The 20,776-nt window shown below is 48.2% G+C and overlaps 1 protein-coding gene across 6 annotated transcripts in view; it reads right to left on the bottom strand.

The window, feature by feature from the left end:
- Positions 1 to 20,776, bottom strand: part of MAPKAP1 (MAPK associated protein 1) — an 81,791-nt gene that overhangs the window by 60,276 nt on the left and 739 nt on the right. For 3 of the 6 annotated variants that reach the window (XM_038156181.1, XM_038156183.1, XM_038156178.1), the window contains exons 2-4: positions 9,971 to 10,294; positions 6,778 to 6,867; positions 3,704 to 3,852 (exon numbers count right to left, since the gene is read on the bottom strand). In XM_038156181.1, coding sequence (XP_038012109.1) covers positions 3,704 to 3,852; positions 6,778 to 6,867; positions 9,971 to 10,229 — 498 coding nt within the window. In that variant the 5' untranslated portion in view covers positions 10,230 to 10,294. Of the gene's footprint in view, positions 1 to 3,703; positions 3,853 to 6,777; positions 6,868 to 9,970; positions 10,295 to 11,035; positions 11,221 to 20,776 lie in introns of those variants that run through there. The other 3 variants (XM_038156180.1, XM_038156182.1, XM_038156184.1) reach the window with 3 other exon arrangements.

Genomic DNA, 20,776 nt, shown 5'->3' on the forward strand with positions numbered 1-20,776 from the left:
ACAAGAGCAGCATGCAAAAATGTATTTAAGGACTATCATCCCAAAATGCTGCTAAAAGCTATTAACCAGTACGTGTTAATTGCCACAGCATTCATATTAATTTTCACTTCGGGCCCGACATTGTGGAATATTTCCCCTGATACATTTTAAACAAAGTTTAATTTAAGGAACTGCTTCTATCAACACTTATGAAAATTAACAGCCAAGCAATTAGCACTCATGAATTATCCCTTCCCCCATGCTTGCTACAGCATCATTTTTAAAACAGTTGCTACATGAGAAATTGTTGCTTTTTAACCCATTACCAAAATTAGCCACGAGAAACCTTGTGGCACTACAGAGAGGCACCATTCCCCACCAAAGGGTTTTTAGCATTTGTCCACCCAAAAATTACATTGACCAATTTCCAGTTAAATTTTCTCCAGTAGTCAAGCAAACACCAGAGAACTCCACAAGAGCAGAAAAGCCAAAATTCCTTCTAACTCCATTTGTAGCTAGTCATGAAAGCAGAAATAAAAATCTCTCGAGAACATCTGGTCTGCCTGTAGGAAAGGCTTCTGGCCTCATAACCCCAGTTCACTCTAGAGCCAGACAATTCCTTGCTCACAGTCTGGATCTCTTCTGCACCTCTGTCCTGCCTGAACACTGAATCTCAGCTGAGGCACTGCCAGGAGCCATCACCACCCTCCTCTGTGCCCCCGTGGCACCTGCACAGGACTTCAGCTCTGTCTAACACCGAGTCTTTTTTCACAACATTATTAAAACTCAGCAAACTGGAACAATTAACTGTCAAAAGTTGATTTTCCAAGTGCTGTAGATAGAAATATACACAAATTTATTTATCAAATGGGTGATAATTTAGTTTGCATGCAGACAAAAGAAATCAATTTGGCCAGTGATTTCTTAGGCCTCCAAGTAATTTTCTATTCCAGTGACACCTGAAGGAATTACAAAGAACTAAAGGTTCTCTCAACACAAAATTCTTAGAAAGACTATATAAGATTTATTAACCAAGAAGTACAACCCGTGTGCTTTGCAAAAGATGAAAACAGGTCCAGAGCTGAGGTTTACTTTAACTATTTAGGGAAAAACTTGAAGAAAGAGTTGAGAGTAGTTACTGCATGTGTGACTTCTGTTAAGAGCTAAAGTTTTACAATGTACAGAAACCACAAGTCTGTCCTGGGTGGTGGTGGGGCAAGTTGTGGATTCCTGAGCTGCTCAGAATGCCTCCACTGCAGCTCTCTTTCACAAGCCATATCCTCTACTGTTTTGATAATTAATGAAGTGATCAGGACAGGAAGAAATTAGAGTGCTTTAAAATTTTACTATTTCATAAAATCACAGAAGTGGCTTTGAAGGAGACAGTAAATCTGCAGGAAGCACCTGCGAGAGGCGAGGCTGGCTCCGCGGCCGCGGCAGGCTCGGGAGCTGCTGGGCTGCACTGGGGGGACAGCGGGGGCAGCCCGGGAGGGCTCATGGGCTTCAGGCCAGGAGCTGATCAGGCTGAGCCCCGGCAGGACGGGGAGCACACACACACAGGGACAGGGCACGGCTCTGGGCTCCTGCTCACCAGCACCGGAGCAGGAGCGCTGCCGGCAGCCTGGAAGCTGCCCTGCCAGCTCCACTCGGACAAACCAAAGCCTGGCTACAGCCCTAAAGATCCGAGAGCCACTGCGACCCCCCAGGAAATCCATCACTGAGGAGGGTGTTTTAAGACATGTTTAATTAGGCCTCCAGCCCCTCCTCACCCCACTTCCCCAATTATGTACCACTTCCCCCAGAGACACAGGGCTCTGTTAATTATGTAAATAAGTCATGCACTATTCCCTGAAAGAATTTTATTTCTGTGAAATACTGCTCATCTATTATCAATAAAAATAAATACAAGACATATGATTTGTCATTAAAAATAATTTTTAAAAGCTCGATGATTTTTAGTGTTCCTGCTGACTGAAAAGACATGAGAACTGAAGTAAAATAACTCACAACTGGAGTTTTGTTTCTTCTATATCCAGATGGTCAGCCAAGCATTAAACTAGAGAATACATACAGAGCCATAGAGAATAAACTTTATTTGCAAACTATTGATACCCTAACAGAGCAATAGAAACAATGGTGTTAAAATAAATAGAGTGAGACTATACACTAACAAAATGCACATTCAATTATTTTGGATTATATTGTAATAGAAAGAATGGTGTTAAAATAGAGTGAGATTATACTCTAACAAAATGCACATTCAATTATTTTGGATTATAAAGAAGGTATTTTGATTTGAAGATCACAAGTGAGCTAATTTGTATCAGACCCTGCAAATCACAGCTGAGTGCCACTGAAGTATTTCCTTGACCTCTCACACTGACAGGCAGAGTGCAGCTTGCATCCAGTGGAACAAACACCTGCTAAATGTATCTGACTTCAGCAGGTGAAAATGAAGATGTGCATTATAGACAACTGCAATTAATACAGTAAAGATTAGCTTGATTACCAAAGAGGGAAGGAAAATGCTGAAGTATCTCAAGTTTCTGACTGAATTATAACAGAATTCTCTTAATAAAGAAGTATCTGACTTTTACTTCCCCTGTACATGACATGAGAGCTCGTTTAAATGTTCGCCCAACTGAAATTTTGTGGCACAAGAACAACAAACACAGAATTTAGAAAAAGGCCTCTTGGTGCTGTCAGCATGAAAGTGCTGCTGTCACTCATTAATGAGGCCAGGAATTCTGAAAACCTGAGTTAGCACTAATTGCCACATGCTAATTAATATAAAATCACAATAGAGGAGCTTTTGCCCGGGAACTTCATGGTCTAAAGGCTATTTCACAAATATTCCAGATACTCTAGAAATGCCAGTGGAATTATGGATCTGACTTTCCACTTCAAGAACACCTAACAGAATATGAAATTCTTCCATCACGACGGTAATGAAGCTCAAACTCCATCCTCCCACAGGAGATTCCACAAACAAATCCAGTAGAAAACAGATCTGTGGAGGATTTATACTTGTTTTGGAACAATATGACAATGATCCATCACACCAATGTTTCTATTTCAGTTTTTAGAGTTGATGACAGAGAGAAATATCTGACATTGTGGAGTACAGGGAAGAGATTTATCTGAGCAATATCAGATCCACCTCCTGACCCCCACGACCTGCCAGGTTTGCAGCCAATCTCCTCCCTGTGTTACACACATCAGCACTTGTGCAGAAATACATGGATGAGTGCTTCTCTTTGCCCTGGATACTACCTCCTGATACCTCAGTTTCCCACCCTCAAAACAGACCAGGGCTGCTCCACTGTCAGCGGAGCACTGAGGACCAAGACAGGAATCATGGAATGCTCAGCAGGTGCTGTGATGTGGACAGACAGAACAGTTTTGGGGTTTTTTAAATGCCAAATGATCAATCATTTATACAAAGGTAACTCAACTCTAGAGACATGCCAGGACTGTCACAATGAAGGTGCAGCTCACTGAGCTGCTGGAGGAGGAACCAGCAAGGGAGAGAAGCCTCACTCTCAGTCCAGACTGTTGTAGTGCAAGCAGCAGAAATGCTTCCACTGGACCTGGAACCACTACACTTGCCTGTTTCTAGATGAGCACTGCCAAGCCCTGCTGGCCACTGCAAAGCCCAAGTGGAGCCTGCACAAGCCAAAGCCCAGGAGCAGTGCTGGCAGCTGGCAGAGCCCCGCTCACTCACCTTGCCGTCGAATTTGGAGTACTCGTTGAAGGGGTTGTTGAGCTGCAGTGGGCACTGCTCCAGCCGCACAGAGAGGATGGACTGCTTCCCAGAACATGGGGATTTCACCCTAAAATTCTTCTTTTCAAACAGTGAGCTCAGCTCCTCCGCTGCAGATCAGAAAAGAGATTAGAGGCACCGTATGAGGAGATGTACAGAGGCTGCTGCTCACCACAGAGATAACTTCATAAGAGGGAGCACAAAATCAAATTAATAAACCTACAAATGCTCCAGCAGGGCAGGATCTACCACCACTCTTTCATAGCCCAAAGATATGAAACCATTAAGAAGCCTGAATGATGCTCCTGTTTGAGCTGAGAAAAAGGTGAGTTTTTCCTGTACAGAGAATGGAACTGATCAGTGTAAGCCCCACTCGAGACAGGATGGCAATGGAGAGAAAGGCACACTCCTGTCTCTCTGCTCGCCTACCTTCTAAAGGAGCAGGGAACATGAAGGAAAGGAGCTGCTGCCACAGGAGCAGCACAGCTGCCACTGAGCCTGCAGCACGTGGCACAGCAGCACTGCCCTGCAGGGACAGCTCTGCACATCCACTCCTCACGGGGGACTGGATATGGCCTCCCCTCATAGAAATGCCCAACCTGAAACCACCATTCCAGATCAACAGTCTGAACAATAAAAACAAAACAGCTTTCTAAAAACAAAGGGGATGCGAGTTCAGGAGGCCTTTGTGTGGTCTGTGAAGGCTCACAAAAGCCTTTTTATGTGAAGAAAATGCACAGCTGAATTTCCAACAACAGCTCAACTTCCAATTTACAGGCATGTTTGAAAAACCCTGGAAAATAGAAGTTCTTATGCTACAAGGCCACTGTGAAATCAGGACAGAGCCCGGGTGTGTCAGCACATCAGCACCAAGGGTCTCATCTGCAGGGAGCTGCGGCTGAAGCTGGCCAAGGTTTCCCACAGCTGCTCCAGGAACCAGAGCCCCCAGCCTCCATCCATCACTGCCCAGAGCCAAGCCCAGCTCTCCTGCCCTCGGGCTCCCCACAGCTCCCAGATTCACATCCTGCTTCTCCAGGGAAATGGAACTGTTCCCAAGAGGGAATGACCCGCCACTTGATCTGCAGGGACTTGGTTCATTTCTTAGAGTGCAAAATTAAAACCTGTCAAATGATAACTAGTCAAAAGCTCCATTTATTTTTATCAGCAGATTGCCTTAAAATTCAGGCAGTTGGCAGAGGTGCTAAATACTGGCACTGAGAGATCCCCAGCGGGCTTGTGAGAGGCTGCAATTAGCCAAAAAAAGCTTGATTTAATCCCTTTCAATGTGGCCACTTTAACTCCAATTGGTTGTTTTGGTTTTGCAACAAGCTCTTGTACCTGATTTTTTTTAAAAAAATATAAAGCCTTGTGCTGGAATATTACCTTTAACTGATAATTCTTGGGCACTTGGAAAGGACATTGGAATCCAATACAATGGTTTTACTCATACAAGTGAAAAAGCAAGTTTTTTCCACACTGTTCTGTATGTCTTGCACGTCAGTACGGGCTGAATGCAAGACTGGGGAAGGATTTCCTTGACACATTGTTAATTTGCATTTTATACGCTCTGAAACGAAGGAATGCAAAGGTACAGAGGATATCCTGATGAAGGAATGTAAGATGTAAAGGTACAGAGGATATCCTGATGAAGGAATGTAAGATGTAAAGGTACAGAGGGTATCCTGAAGGGCTGCTCCTTCTCCTGGCTGCAGTGCTGTTCATGCCAGTGAGGGAGAAGCACTCAGATCTCAGTGGCCAAGCAGAGAAGGAAAACCAGCTCTGCCAACAGCCCCGAGCCTGGAGCTTTTGTGTAACTTATTTATTTTTTATTGAAATCTGCTCTGCAGCAGGCAGGGACTGATCCATTTGCCTGCACGTTCCTCAGAGGGGACAAGTGAGGCTGCTGGGGACAGATGAGGGGGAAGGGGACGTGAGCACAGAGCCCCCAGGAGCTGCACAGGAGCCCGAGCAGAGGCAGCTCAGAGTGCAGGGACACAGGAGGGATCTGCATCAGCCAAATGCTATAAAACACTGAGCTAAGAGGTGGAGGTTATGGTAGATTAACCTTTAAAACCTACAACTCTGCTTACAGAAGGAGAAAGGCAAAAACATTTCAGAATGCATTAACAGGGGTATCCAACACAGCTGAACACTGAATTAAGGATTAGTGTGATCGTGCTGCTCGTGTGAGCAGCTTTGTTCACTCCTCTGAGAAAGATATTAGAGTGCTGGAGAGCGTTCTGCAAATGACAGCCACGGAGATAGGAGGAATTAGGCAAAAAAAGGGAGATTACAGAGGGACCTCATTAAGATATACACAAATTCTGAAAGAAGTAGGCATGACAGACCACACAAAGGTTTGAATGTCTGTCAAATACAACAGAAATAGAAACTAGCTGGAGCTCTAAAATAGGAAAATTGAGACAGATTTGTAATTTCATATATTACAATTTAAACTATGTAGAACATCCAGTCACAAATACTTAATTATATAATTAACAAAAATAGAATTCAATATTTTCTGAGAAATCAGTGATAACAGTTTTACCAAGGGAAGGCGAGACAAGCCAAGCCAGCATTTATTGTGCTTGCATTTAAGCAGGTCATACATCTACTCTTTACTTCTAAAGATTTGCACCTTACCTAAAGAAATACCTGCAAAAATACTCTGCACAAGTAAACTCTACAAAATCCTCCATGGCACCCAGCGTGCCAACGGCAGCTGGGAGGGGCTGGGGGACCCTGGGGACCCTGATGCTGCAGACACAGGGCAGAGCCACTCCTGTGCCCCGAGGGGACAGACACTGCGACCCCCCAGGGGTGCAGAGGCACTCCGTGACCCCATGGCTCCATCACCCCACAACCCAAACTGGCTGCCCAGCACCCTCCCTGCTCTGTTAACCCCTGAGCGCCCTGCCCAGGACTGGCGTCTCCTCTATGCTGAAAACCCTGGGGGAAAATGACAAACTGCAAGTGCTGTACCCATCCCAGGCAGGAATAAAAACAGTGGGAAAATAAGAGAGATTTTATTTTACCTGAGCAAGAAGTATTTCTGTCTTTCCACTGAACGTTTTTGCATTTTATTTGATTTTGTCTCTCTTTCCGCAGACGTTCTAGTCTCTGAGCTTGAAAAGAAATATTGCAACTATAAGTTTGTCAATGAAAGTTTACTATAAACAAAGACATAATTAACTACCTTTATATGAATAAAGATGTTTTATACTGCATATGTAGGGGGAAAAGTCATAAAATTTTAAAGGTGGCACCCCTGAAAAGCAAATACCAACAAAAACATGAAAATGTTCTTGATTTATAATTGAAATTAGAGGATATAAAACATTAATAGAGATCATAAAGATAGTATTAACATGGAAGAGAATAATAAAATGTGAAAACTTCTGTGATTAATATGACATTTCATTATATAAATCATTAATAACGGTCTTAAAGGAATTTTAATGCACAAATGAACTGAAGTGAATATTACATTACAGGAATAAAATTACTGTTATGAATTACTCTACCCGTTTCAAAAATTAAAGATAAATGAACTCAGACTAGACTATTAAAGTTTTAAATATAAAATCCTTTATCTAAAAATCATGAAAATTATAAAATGTCAAAGCGATATAAATTAGCACAGCTTTTTCTTCAGTAGGCTGAAACAGTTTATAGGTAGTAAAATAAATGATTTGTATCTTCACAACATTAGTCAAATCCTAAAACGAATATAATATTTCTTTACATATATTTTGACTCCATCTTCAAAATATGGTGGGAAAAAAAAGCCCCAAATAGTTCTGGTACCAAAGAATTTGCAGCCCAGGGTACCAGACAACAACTTAAATTACCTTTTTTGTTAACTGTAAGACTTGCCTGGGGAAAAAGCCTGATGGAAGCCACCCGAGACAAAGACCCCAAAAACCACTGGTGTCGTCCACTCAGAATAAGCAGATTAGACTGGGAGTGGAACTAACAGTGCTGATCCCCAAGGGAAACAATTTGCTGGACACAGTAGCAATTTTGATGTATTGAGATAATTCATTAACTAAAATGGGTTTGTAGAAGAGATTCTAAAATGCTAAATTACTCTGACAAGTTTTGGATACAAGCGGAGTTCCCTGAGCCTTTTCAGCAATTAAAAAACATTAATAAATATTTTCTATCCCTTATGTTATTATTCTTTTACACTTAGGTCTTTGAACGGAATTGTGGACAAGGAAGTAATTTTTTTCCCCCCATAAAAACTGTCAATGAGGGAACTGATAAAAAAAAATGCTCCTTTGAAGTTTAACAGCTGTGGCAAGCAGTTTAAGGTGCAAGCACAAATGGGACTTTGATATGTATCTCTCATTAACAACACAATGCTAGAACCTGAATACCTCTAGGTAGTTTCCTCTTAATGAAATAATAAAAAAAAACCCTTCTCATAAATTTAAATATTGGGAAAACACTGTTGTAAGCATAGGTATTTCATTCTGAAAGAAAAGCTCCACATTTGTACTAGTTACTGCCCACACTGTAACTCAAAATTACCTCCCAAAGCCCGTTCTTTCCAAACGAGCTATCAGAAAATATAAATAAATATTTTAATATCATAAAATATAATCTGTTAGATGAACGGGTAAACAAAGGATTAAGGAAAAACCATGGACTAGAAACAAGATAATGCACGTTTTTATCTGTTTGATATTTCCACCTCCTGTTGAAACAAATGTCCAAGAGCACAGTCAGCACCTCCCCTGACCCCGTCCTGCTCCTCCACCTAGAGCTGATCAGAAAGGACCATTTCCCTGTGGGGCTGGGCTACAGCAGTGCCAAAGCAGATGCAATGGCCAGCACCTGACAGAAATGTGAATTACTGAGGGGTCGCTGTCACAGGCAGCCAGTGACAGCTTCGGGTGTGAAAAACCAAAAGTTTGTGGCTGCCCAAAGGCAGCTGTGGTTCCATTAATGGTCAGCGCTGAGCTGAGCCTTTGCTCCTGGCCTGGGCACTGTGCTGCTCAGCTGGCAACCCCTGGCACTGCCCTCTCCTGCCATGCCAGAGCTCCCAACCCACACCTTAGAATAAGCCCCAGCTGGCGCCTGAGATGACTCCAAACTATAATTCAAATGGGGATTATTCCATCAGCCTGCTCCCTGGGCGAAATGATCCTTCAGAATCATTTTCTGGAGTAATCCTATGAACCCTCAGACTTTGCCTCTCCCTCCTCATGAGCTGCACCATGGCTGGAGTCCCCCAGCTGGGGAGCTGGGCAGCCTGGCACCCTGCATTGCCAGCACCCCCTCCTACCAGGCTGGGCTATAATCTCAGTTCATTTCCAAACCCCACTCTCTGCCACAGGAGATCCTGGCTTTGCTGGAACCTCTCACCACTTCCTGCTTGTAAAAGGCATTTCAGTATCTCCAACAGCACACCCCTTTTCCTGGTGAAGCAGAGCACAGAGGTGCTTTCTGGGCTCTAGGTGGTGTTATAATACCTGCAGAAGTCATTTTAAAAAATACACAGAAACAGAAAATAGAGGTCAGTACTGACCACTGCACTCCAACCTTCTCGTGTGTATTTTACCCCCCAGAACTCCTGTTCATAATATTCCTCAGGCCTAAGCAGAAGTCTGGACACCCCCTGTATGAAACACACATGGGAGAGCTTTGTGCCAGCCACGACAAAAGGAGTGCATTTTGCAAAGGTGTTCACCCTTAAACTTCCTCATCTGGTACCTTAAACCCCAGCTCAAGGTTTTTCTCAGAAATAAAACTTTAGCAGACAATACACAGACAAATCATTCCCTTTGCTGGCTCACATCAAGCTTCATTCCCCTCTTTTGTAACAAATACATTTGATGCCTCACTAGGCAGATTTTTTTCTCAGAAAATAACTATCCTGTTCAAAAGTTAACACCCCTCCAGACAGTAACAATAGAGATATCAAAGACTGTTCATGTACTTTGGATTTAGATTTGATGTCTCCACAATTTGAATTTTTTTATATATATAAAACTGACTACCTCAATGTTCCCCTGTACAGGAGTAGGTAAAACAGCAATTAAGGCTCGATGACAGCACACTAAAGTAACTGAATCATTACATATCCTTCTCAAACAGGGCCTCAGCACTCCAAAGGGAGTCTGACAGACACCAAGCTGGTCCTGCCCTGGTCTGCCCAGCCAGCCGGGCTTCGTGCAGGCTCAGGGAGGCCAGAGCTGCTCTGCTGCAGACACCACGCACCTGTGTTCGATCGGCGTCTGATGCCAAAGTCCCAGCTTGAGGTAATGTCCACGGATTGGGAGTAGACGTAGCCCTGAGTGTCCCCGTTGCTGCCCTGGGGCTCTGACCCGTTATCCCCGTAGGCTGACGAGGGGTTGAACTTCTCCAGGTCCACGTCGTGGTCGATCAGGACCATCTCGCACATCCCCGTGTCATCGCTGGTCACGTGCGACTGCCGAATGTGAGCCAGGATAATGGTGGGGTTGTCCAGGAAAGCCATCCTGTCACCAGGCCACCACCTCACTGTACTATCTCCTCTCCATCTTGCTTCATGGACACACGTACCTAGAAACAACGGACACGGCATTTTAGGAGCAAACACAAAAAGCTCAAACCCCCATTCCCGAAGGTCACTGGGATGCACAAACCCTGCCTGACCTCGGGCAAGCTGTTAACTCTGCTCCAGTTTGCTTATGCCACACTGGTTGCTGAGATCCACTTAAGGAACAGGGGTTTGGAGGACAGCTTGAAACCTGAGTCCCGGGACAGCAGGACAGAGAGATTCCTACAGGCAGGTCCCAGTACTCTACAACACAGGGCTGCTGTAAGGCAAACACCCCACAGGGCTGCACACAGGAGGATGGCAAGAGAACCCAGAGCAGGAACATCTGCCTGTTCCAACTAATCCATTTACAAAACTGACAGGGCTTTGGGTTTCTTTTCACCCATCACAACTGTGTTTCTGTTTTGCTTCTGCATCTACACACCAACTTTTGGAGTACCTTATTACAGACTCTCTTCAGGTTTTGTATTTCCAGGAAAAGCTTAAACATGAAGAGATTAGTGTCTCAGGGCAGAATATTGAACATCTGCTGCTGCATGGTGCTTCACACAGGGCAACTGCTGTAACACAGAAAGCTCTGTGACCAAATACCACACGCCTGAGCTCTAAAGCACTTTAAGAACAGTAATTGCCACTTACCTAAGATATTTCATTCAGAGCACTCAAGTGGCCTTTTGAAACAAAGTAGAGGGCAAAACGGAAAAGGAAAAAACCCCAAACCACAAAAGCCAAACCACGCTCACATTGTTATCTGATTTTTCTGTAGCTGTGGGTTTGTAGTGATGCCAATCTAATTCAAGCCCGGGCTGACTCTGAAAGGGGCAGCTCCACGCCCTGCCTGACCTGCTCCAAGAATTCCACCATCTCCCAAAGCTGGCAGTGGAGCTGTGGTGTGAGCTGGATCAAAAAATTACCTGCTGAAAATAACCTAAAAAGAAAAAGAAAAATTATTCCTGTTCATGCAGCAAGTCCATCAGTGAGCAGCAGCAGGAGCCATGGGGACACCTCCACCTGAGGGGGCTCTGTCTGAGCTCGCACACGGAGCAAGAATACATGTAATTTCCAGAAGTTTGAAACCCCCACTGCTTTTCTAATCGGAGGGAAACGCTTTACAGAGCTGCGTGTGTGTGCTTGGGATTTTGAACTCAGAAACACCAGCAATCTCCTGTCCTTGCTGCTTGCAAAACTGCTGCTTAAATCACAAAGCCACTTCTCGTGAAAATCTGCTAAAGGCAGCTGGCCTTCTCCTGGGATATTTTAACAGAGGGAAGGGACAGAAAGGACCAGCCAGGCTTGTTTCAGGACCAGTGAATGCCTTTTGCCATGTCCCCTTTTTACGTCCCCATAAATTCTGCCATTAGTGAAATTCACTCCAGCAGGATCCTTGGAGACTCAAAGCCCAGCTGGACACAGCCTGGAGCTTTGCTGGCCCTGCCTGGAGGTGGGAGTTTGGACGGGATCTCCAGAGGCTCCGGAGCACCACAACCCCACACTCTGTTTCAATTTTCTGACTCTTTCCATCAGAGTAAGCAGGGCTGCTCCTGAGGGAGTTCTCACTGTCCTCCAAGGCAGAGGCCACAGATGTCCCACCCCAAGGACTGAAGTGTCCAGGGCTCTGACCCTGCACCAGTGTGACCAGCACAGTGGGGCCTGAAAAACACAGACACAACCAAGGACAGCTCATGGACATGGCAAAACGCATGTTGAGAATGTTCTTTAAATGGAATTATTTCTACTCACTGATTAGGAAAAGCCACATGTACCTGCAATTGGCAAAAACTTGTTTAAATAAGCAACAGCCTCAGGCGTCGGAAAGGTCTACAAACTCCCAATCAAAAATTACTGCTGCCCCATCAATGTGTCATATAAATGTTGGCATGTTAATTGTGTATTTATAAGATTGTTAATGGTTAGTTAATTTACCTCCCACACTATTATTGTACTTGAAATGATTTAATGTCTGCTGAGGGAGTTAACAACATGTAACAGCAGATGCGAGTTTTACCTTCATACCCTGCACCCCGACTTCCTGCCATTAACAGTCCCGTGCTAAATCAGCCAAGCTTCTTCCCCACTGTACATGTGCAACCACCTCTCCCATCAACCTGAACGCTGAGAAAGTGCTGGAAATTCTACACAAGTTTTACACAAGTGTATTTTTATTTCCTCCTCTTCAGAATTTTCAAAAAGGTACATTAAACTAATTTATCAACACATTAATGCTAACTGGAAACTCTCCGAACAGTTAATATCCTTCAAAAAATAACAACAAAAAAGTCAAACTCCCAAATTCAGTTCAGGTTTTGATGCCATATTTAGTAGTTGTAGCCTCCAGAATTCTCACCAGTTCTCCTGTTGATAAAGGCACAGACCCACTCTGAGGAACAGCGACTTCCAGTGACAGAGAAGAACTCAAAGAAGCAAAGTTCAGTTTTGTAAACCTTTACACAAACACCTTGAAGGTTCCAGCAAAATCACAGACCCAAAATCAACGTCTAGATCTGCTGAGACCTGCCAGCACAGCCCTTCTGCCCTCCTACACCCACACAGCATCACCATACCCTCACAGAGGAGCCAAATTTAACAGAATACAGGGACCTTCTACGCATCAGCACCTTAGACATTCTTTCATCATAAACAAAATATAAATGTTCTTCTAATACTTGTGCTATACAAATAATTTTCTACCGTTGAATAAAGCACTTGGCAAGCAGCTGTCAAACATGCTCTGTGCAAACACTGAAACTGAGAGCAGTGTGAAACCCCCAAAATTTTAGAGTTTGGTATTTCTGTACTACAGGATACACAGGCTGGGATTGAATGACGTCCTGATTGGCAAACACCTGTGATCAGCACACAGGTGACAGAGATCTTCACCTCCTTCTGATCTTTATTATTCACCTGTCCAACTGCGTGCACGCTGTCTGAGCAGCACCCTGGGCTGAACGCTCCCTCTCCCCTTCCTGGCCCCGTGGCTGTGATCCTGCCGTGCCCTGCGGAGCGCAGCCCCCATCAGGCTGGTGCAGGCACGGAACATCCCCAAAGATGTCAAACTGCACCATCCAGAGGCTGAACGCCTCGCCAGGATCCACAGGAACTTGGTGGCAGCATCAGACAGCTGCATCTCAGGCTCCGGTTTCTGTCAGCAGCGCTGCTCCTGCAGCTCCCCACGGCTGTATTTATGGCAGGGATGGCTCTCCCAGCGAGGCGAGCAGGGCTCTATGCAGATCGGGCTCATTCATAACCCCGCGCGCGAGGAGGAGCGCAGAGCGCGCTAACAAACGACTCCGCTGCCAGGAGGTGACACAAAGGTCTTGGAAAAGGATCTGCAGCCAGGCAGGCTGTACCTTAAACACACAGCTGAACACAGCTGAATTTCGGGAGGCAACTTCATCATCGCAACATGTTAACTGTTCCTGTGACCCTCCTGCTTGCTCGATGTGCCGCAATTATTTAAATAAAACCGCCTGGCTTTCGTTTCCCCACACAGCGTGTCATATCTGCATGCTAACCTACACGAGGTGACAACGAGATACCAGAGCGAGCGTGAGATTAGGGGAAAGGACAAGCTAAACCTCACGGCTGCCATCCCTGCCATCCATCCCGTCGCCCTCCACGCGTCAGGCAGACAGCAGCAGGCACAGCTGGAGCCACGCTCCGTGCCGGACCCACGGCTGGGGCACCGCAGCCATGTGCCAGCCCTGCTCACTGCTGTCTGCAGGGGACACGTTTGACCTTGAGCTGAAAAACGCTGAGAGCAGCTCTCCTCGCTTTGGGGCAAAGGCAGCTATTTCAGAATGGATTTGCTGGGTTTTTTAAATGAGCACAGTGGAATGGGAGGCAACGCCTCGCTGCCACTGCCCAGCACAGGGTGGCTCGTCCCTGTCACTGCCCCACAGCAGCACGAGAGCCAGGGCAGCTGTGTCCCACCTCCACAGCTGCCAGCAGTGGGGCAGGGCCCCCTGTGCCACCCACTGCCCCAGCCCTGCTCCCTCCTGCAGGTCCTGGCACATTTTCCAGCAGAACTACAGATTTCTCTCGGTGGGGCGACACCAGAGCCAACAGGCACTGTCACACCCTGTCCCTGAAAGGTCGCAGGTCAGAGCCCTCCAGCCCCCCAAAAACCCCGTGGTGCCACCTGCACATCTCCAACTGAAGGATGTGTCCCTAAACTGACAAGCCAGTGCCACCTTTCCGTGGCATCTGACAGGAAATATTTTCCTCACGTGAAGGGTTGATATTTCTGCCTTCCATGCTTTGAAACACACACACCTCTAAACAAGCCACAAGAAACAATAAAATCAGAGAAAGCTGTCAGCAACTAAAAATGTTCTGCTGCAGGAAAGAGCTACAACTTTGAAGTTCCACCAATTTTAATGGAATGGTTTAAAGAGTCCTCCAGTTCAAATGGCTAAAAGCAGTTCCAAATTCCCCACAAAACTCTCAAGCCAATTCCTGCAATTGCAAAACAGCCTCCTCTCTAAATTATAAAAGTAAGAAGTAGAGGAAAAAAAAAAACTTCTTTCCTCATGTTCTGCAAAGCTGTAGCTTGTTTTTGGTTTTTTTGTTTGTTTGTTTTAATATTGTTTAAATTGACTATCCTCCTTAAGGAAGTAATAAACAATTAAAGCCCTATTAAAGGAAACAAAAGTATTCCAAAGACACAACTTGCAGAAGGTACAATTTGGATCCAAGATAATTGCCAACAAACTCAAAACACAGCAAGCTGGAAAAATTGTATACCATTGCAGGCCATGTTATCATTCAAGGGCTTCCACAGTCCCTGCACTCAAACACCTCCTTGACTGTGGCTCTTCAAAGTGATCTTTAAAAACTAATGAAAAAGATAGGCAGATTAGAATTAAAAATTGATTTTCCCCCCAGCTCACATAAGCAGCAACAGGACGGCATGAACATACTTCAAAATTTATGATTCAGGTTCTATGAAATAATTTCCCAGTCAACTTCTGTCTGCAATTGCACAAGAAATGGTTCTGGTTATCTGCATTTGCAGCAGCAAAAATAATCAACCCCCTCAAACACAGACAGGTCCTGGGCAGGCAGGATAAAGGAAAGTGAACTGAAATATAGGAACATTCAAGTTTATGTTTCAGCAAAAGCTCAAATGCATTTAAGAGTGAATACTTATCTGCAGAAGCTGTCACTCACACTCTGGTCCTATCATTAAAAAGGAAATAATCATTTACAGTCATATAAAGAGGCTCTCTCGCAAGAGAGACTGGAACTGGGAAGTTATGATGAGCAAACACTACATTACACACAACTTCCAACAAATTATTTGTTCATTTCCAGACCTGTAAATCAATCTGGCATTAGCTCTGTGTTTTTGAACTGCTTGGAATTTGGCTATACTTTTGTTGTCACACTAATCAGGATGCAAATGACACTAATTCCAATATTTTAATTACTGAGCTTTAGGGGAGGGGGGAATATTGGGGTACGTATGGGAAATATTCACTCTTCTCTTTCCGGATCTCGTCAAATCTTTGTTTAATTGCAGACCAGTTGATTCGCTGCTAACCTGAGAAATCTTGCATCAAGATTTTAAGCAAATAAATAAGTATAAAAAATGCAGAGATTATAAATTAGGGCAGACAAATCTGTATCTAGACTCGTGCCTGCAAAGAGCATTCTATCAATATAGCGAAATGCTAATCTCCTAATTAACAACCTAATTAGGTAATTATGGCTTTGCAGAGGGATGCCTAAATGAAATATGACAACATGGTCACCTCTTTATATGGCACCTGTGGGCCTTTTCAGCTGTCACAGCCGAGAGTGCAATATCAATTTGAACAGATGACAAAGTGTTGTCATTTTTCATTCAGATATTGTGCTGAACGCCGGATCCAGGCGCTCCCAGCGCCGCTGCTGCCCGGGCTCTGCTCATCCAAATACGTGCAAACATTTCCCTTCATTTCTGATGGCTCTGATCAAGCTCGGTTTGCCGTGCTGTCTGCAGGCGCTCCCTGCCACAGCACAGCTGCAGTGCCACCCTGGGATGACCCGCAGCCCCGGAACCCCGACCCGATTTCACAGCACGCGCGTGGGAGGATCGCTGTGCAGAAAAAACATCTGAGTGCATGACTGGGGCTTAATTGCTGCTGGCTTTAAAATAACCAAACAAAACCAGAGGGCCTTGCAAATAACTCATAGCATTCATTTCACTTTTATTCCTGCTCAACGCTTTTCCAGGGGAACAGCAGTCCCTGTCCAGGAGAAGGTGGAGATGATGGACTTCTGCAAAGAAAGCTGGGAAGGAACACTTTCAACAAAGGTGCTGCTCCATGGAACACTTTCTGTCACTCACAGGCCTAAAATGCTTTAAAGACAATTTGCTGAGCTTGAACATTCCTAAAGGCCATCAACCTGTTGGAGCGGGTCTGGAGGAGGCCACAGAAATGATCAGAGGGATGGAGCACCTCTGCTGTGAGGAAGGGCTGAGAGAATGGGGATTGCTCAGCCTGGAGAGAAGAAGGCCCAGGAGTGACCTAAATGCAGCCTTCCAGCACCTGAAGGCACATCAGAAGGATGGAGGGACAGGACACAGAAGGGATGGAGGGACAGGACACAGGGAATGAATGGCTTCCACTGCCAGAGGGCAGGGATGGATGGGATCTTGGGCAGGAATTTTTCCTAGCAGGATGGGCAGCCCTGGCACAGGTGCCCAGAGCAGCTGGGGCTGCCCCTGGATCCCTGGCAGTGTCCAGACCAGGCTGGACACTGGGGCTGGGAGCAGCCTGGGACAGTGGGAGGTGTCCCTGCCATGGCAGGGGTGGCACTGGGTGGGCTTTGAGCTCCCTTCTGACTCAAACCACTCTGGGATCCTGTGATAAATAAAATACCTTGTTTTAGAGTGGAGAATGAAAGCACAGTGCTCAAATATCAGACTAGAGCTGCTATTTTCACAATTCTCAGTGTGATATTCAAGAGCCTAAAAACCTAATAAATTTCATAAACACCAACACAAGCTTCAATCTCAAAAATAACTGAACCAAAAAGCTTCAGCATTTTACCTTTGTGCCCGTTTGCTACTGAGAGAAGTGCCACTCTCTTTGGGTTTTACACACACGGAGGAGCCCAGGCCCACAGAGGCTGCCTCGTGTGGAGGCAGGACAGAGCCTGGGGACACCAGGCAGCTGCGGCCAGCCCAGGGGCTCTGCAGCCAGCCTGGGGGCTCTGCAGCCAGCCTGGGGGCTCTGCGGCCAGCCCGGGGGCTCTGCGGCCAGCCCGGGGGCTCTGCGGCCAGCCCAAGGGCTCTGCGGCCAGCCCGGGGGCTCTGCGGCCAGCCCGGGGGCTCTGCGGCCAGCCCAAGGGCTCTGCGGCCAGCCCGGGGGCTCTGCGGCCAGCCCGGGGGCTCTGCAGGCAGCCCGGGAGCTCTGCGGCCAGCCCAAGGGCTCTGCGGCCAGCCCGGGAGCTCTGCGGCCAGCCCAAGGGCTCTGCGGCCAGCCCGGGGGCTCTGCGGCCAGCCCGGGGGCTCTGCGGCCAGCCCGGGGGCTCTGCGGCCAGCCCGGGAGCTCTGCGGCCAGCCCGGGAGCTCTGCAGGCAGCCCGGGGGCTCTGCGGCCAGCCCGGGAGCTCTGCGGCCAGCCCGGGGGCTCTGCAGGCAGCCCGGGGGCTCTGCGGCCAGCCCGGGAGCTCTGCGGCCAGCCCGGGAGCTCTGCGGCCAGCCCGGGAGCTCTGCGGCCAGCCCGGGAGCTCTGCGGCCAGCCCGGGGGCTCTGCGGCCAGCCCGGGAGCTCTGCAGGCAGCCCGGGGGCTCTTCAGCCAGCCCGGGGCTCTGCGGCCAGCCCGGGGGCTCTGCGGCCAGCCCGGGGGCTCTGCGGCCAGCCCGGGAGCTCTGCAGGCAGCCCGGGGGCTCTTCAGCCAGCCCGGGGCTCTGCGGCCAGCCCGGGGGCTCTGTGGCCAGCCCGGGGGCTCTGCGGCCAGCCCGGGAGCTCTGCGCCCAGCCCCGGGGCTCTGCGGCCAGCTCGGGGGCTCGGCAGCAGCACCGCCGAGGGTGGGCTGACACCGCCAGGCAGGGGTGCCTCGAGCAGCAGCACCTGTCAAAACAAACACTCTGGTCCTTGTCAGTTTCTTTAGGTTGTTGCCATTCCACTTTCGAGCGCATGGAAATATTTTTATTGTACTGAAAACATGATCACAATCTTATTTTTCAAATACAGCAGCATGCAAGCTGCTTCTGACTTAAGAAACACTCATGATGATCAGACCTACTTAAAAATGCCTGAGACCTTCAGCCCCCTTGGGACTTCATGTCAAATGGAACTGGACAGATTCACATTTCTTCAGCAAAAGATGAATCCCCTGTTCCTCTGGCTTTTAATTTTGGGTCTGTCTCTTTTGAGAGCACACAAAACACATTCAAGGAGCTTTGTTTTGCTCTCAGAATAATGGATTTAGATACAACACTTCTCAGGTAATAAGCAAACAAGGTAGGGATTGCCCTTGTGCTGTCTGGGATGCGAAACTGAGCTGACAGACAGAGAACAACAAGGCATGCCAGCTTGATGGAGCCCCTCAGCTCACACACACGCAGAGTTAACATCAAAACTTTGCAGCCTGCAGTCTGGGTCGGAGGCACTCACAGAAACATCCTGGAGAACTGCTGCTACAACCCTGAGGCAGCACCAGGGTGCAGGGCAGCACCCAGGTGCGGGGCAGCACCCAGGTGCAGGACAGCACCCAGGTGTGGGGCAGGGCCCCAGGTGCGGGGCAGCACCCAGGTGCGGGGCAGGGTCCCAGGTGCAGGGCAGCACCCAGGTGCGGGGCAGGGTCCCAGGTGCGGGGCAGGGTCCCAGGTGCGGGGCAGCACCCAGGTGCGGGACAGGGCCCCAGGTGCGGGGCAGCACCCAGGTGACGGGCAGCACCCAGGTGCGGGGCAGGGCCCCAGGTGCGGGGCAGCACCCAGGTGTGGGGCAGCACCCAGGTGCGGGACAGGGTCCCAGGTGCAGGGCAGCACCCAGGTGCGGGGCAGGGTCCCAGGTGCGGGGCAGCACCCAGGTGCGGGGCAGGGACCCAGGTGCGGGGCAGGGTCCCAGGTGCGGGGCAGCACCCAGGTGCGGGGCAGGGTCCCAGGTGCGGGGCAGCACCCAGGTGTGGGGCAGCGCCCCAGGTGCGGGGCAGGGTCCCAGGTGCGGGGCAGGGCCCCAGGTGCGGGGCAGCACCCAGGTGCGGGGCAGGGCCCCAGGTGCGGGGCAGGGACCCAGGTGCGGGGCAGCACCCAGGTGTGGGGCAGCACCCAGGTGCGGGGCAGGGACCCAGGTGCGGGGCAGGGCCCCAGGTGCGGGGCAGGGCCCCAGGTGAGGGGCAGCACCCAGGTGTGGGGCAGGGACCCAGGTGCGGGGCAGCACCCAGGTGTGGGGCAGGGACCCAGGTGCGGGGCAGCACCCAGGTGTGGGGCAGGGCCCCAGGTGCGGGGCAGCACCCAGGTGTGGGGCAGCACCCAGGTGCGGGGCAGGGTCCCAGGTGCGGGGCAGGGACCCAGGTGAGGGGCAGCACCCAGGTGTGGGGCAGGGCCCCAGGTGCGGGGCAGGGCCCCAGGTGTGGGGCAGGGTCCCTACCAGCACCGACACCCCCGGGGTTTTGCCCCACAGCTCCAACCTGCCCCTTCCAGCACCTGAACGGGAAGAAATGAAGACACCTGAGCTCCATCCCCATTTCTCAGGCAGTGTCATTTGCCCTCGGGTGTCAGAAGGAATTTTGGATATCAGAAGGAATTCTGTCACACAAAGGCTTGTCCGGGTTGGAAGGGGCTGCCCTGGGAGGTGGTGGAATCACCAGCCCTGAGGCGGTCAAGGAATGACTGGAGGGCACTCAGCCTCTGGCCTGGTTGACAGGGTGGTGGTGAGTCACAGGCTGGACTCGATGATCTCAGAGGTTTTTTCCAGCCTCAATGACCGTGTGATCTCCAGAAAGAGTGACCATAAGGGAGATGGGCTGCTCCTGCACGGGGATGGGACCAGTATGCTGCTCCCGTGCCGGGCCATTTGTTGCCATAACTGACCTTTCCATACAGGTGTGTGCTTTTCAGGCTCAAAACTTCAAATAGTCGGGAAAATTTTGTGCTACAGAACACGCAACACAGATTCCTGTGCCAGGCTGCTTCACCTGCCCGGGCCTTCGCTGATCCAAAGGAAATGCACAACAAGAATGCAGCGGTTACTTGTTATTTTAACATTTGTTATTTGTTGTTTTAAATGTGTTACTTGTTGCAATTGGGTGAAAATTTAACCAACAGATGAGGAAAGGGTGTTACAACAAAGCCCTGAAACATGACTTGATACAGAAATTGACTAAACTGGTTCTCCCTGCTTCAGTTATTTCTGTACAAGTCTATACGTACATGCTGATCTCAATTTATTTTTAATCTAACCCAAAAACGTGTCCGTGAATGGAGCTGTTCTGAATTTGGAAAAGTGACTGAGAGAGTCTAATTCCCAGTCTTGCATCTACCTGATAATCC

Source organism: Motacilla alba, chromosome 17 (assembly GCF_015832195.1).
Source record: "Motacilla alba alba isolate MOTALB_02 chromosome 17, Motacilla_alba_V1.0_pri, whole genome shotgun sequence".
Lineage (NCBI taxonomy): Eukaryota > Metazoa > Chordata > Aves > Passeriformes > Motacillidae > Motacilla > Motacilla alba.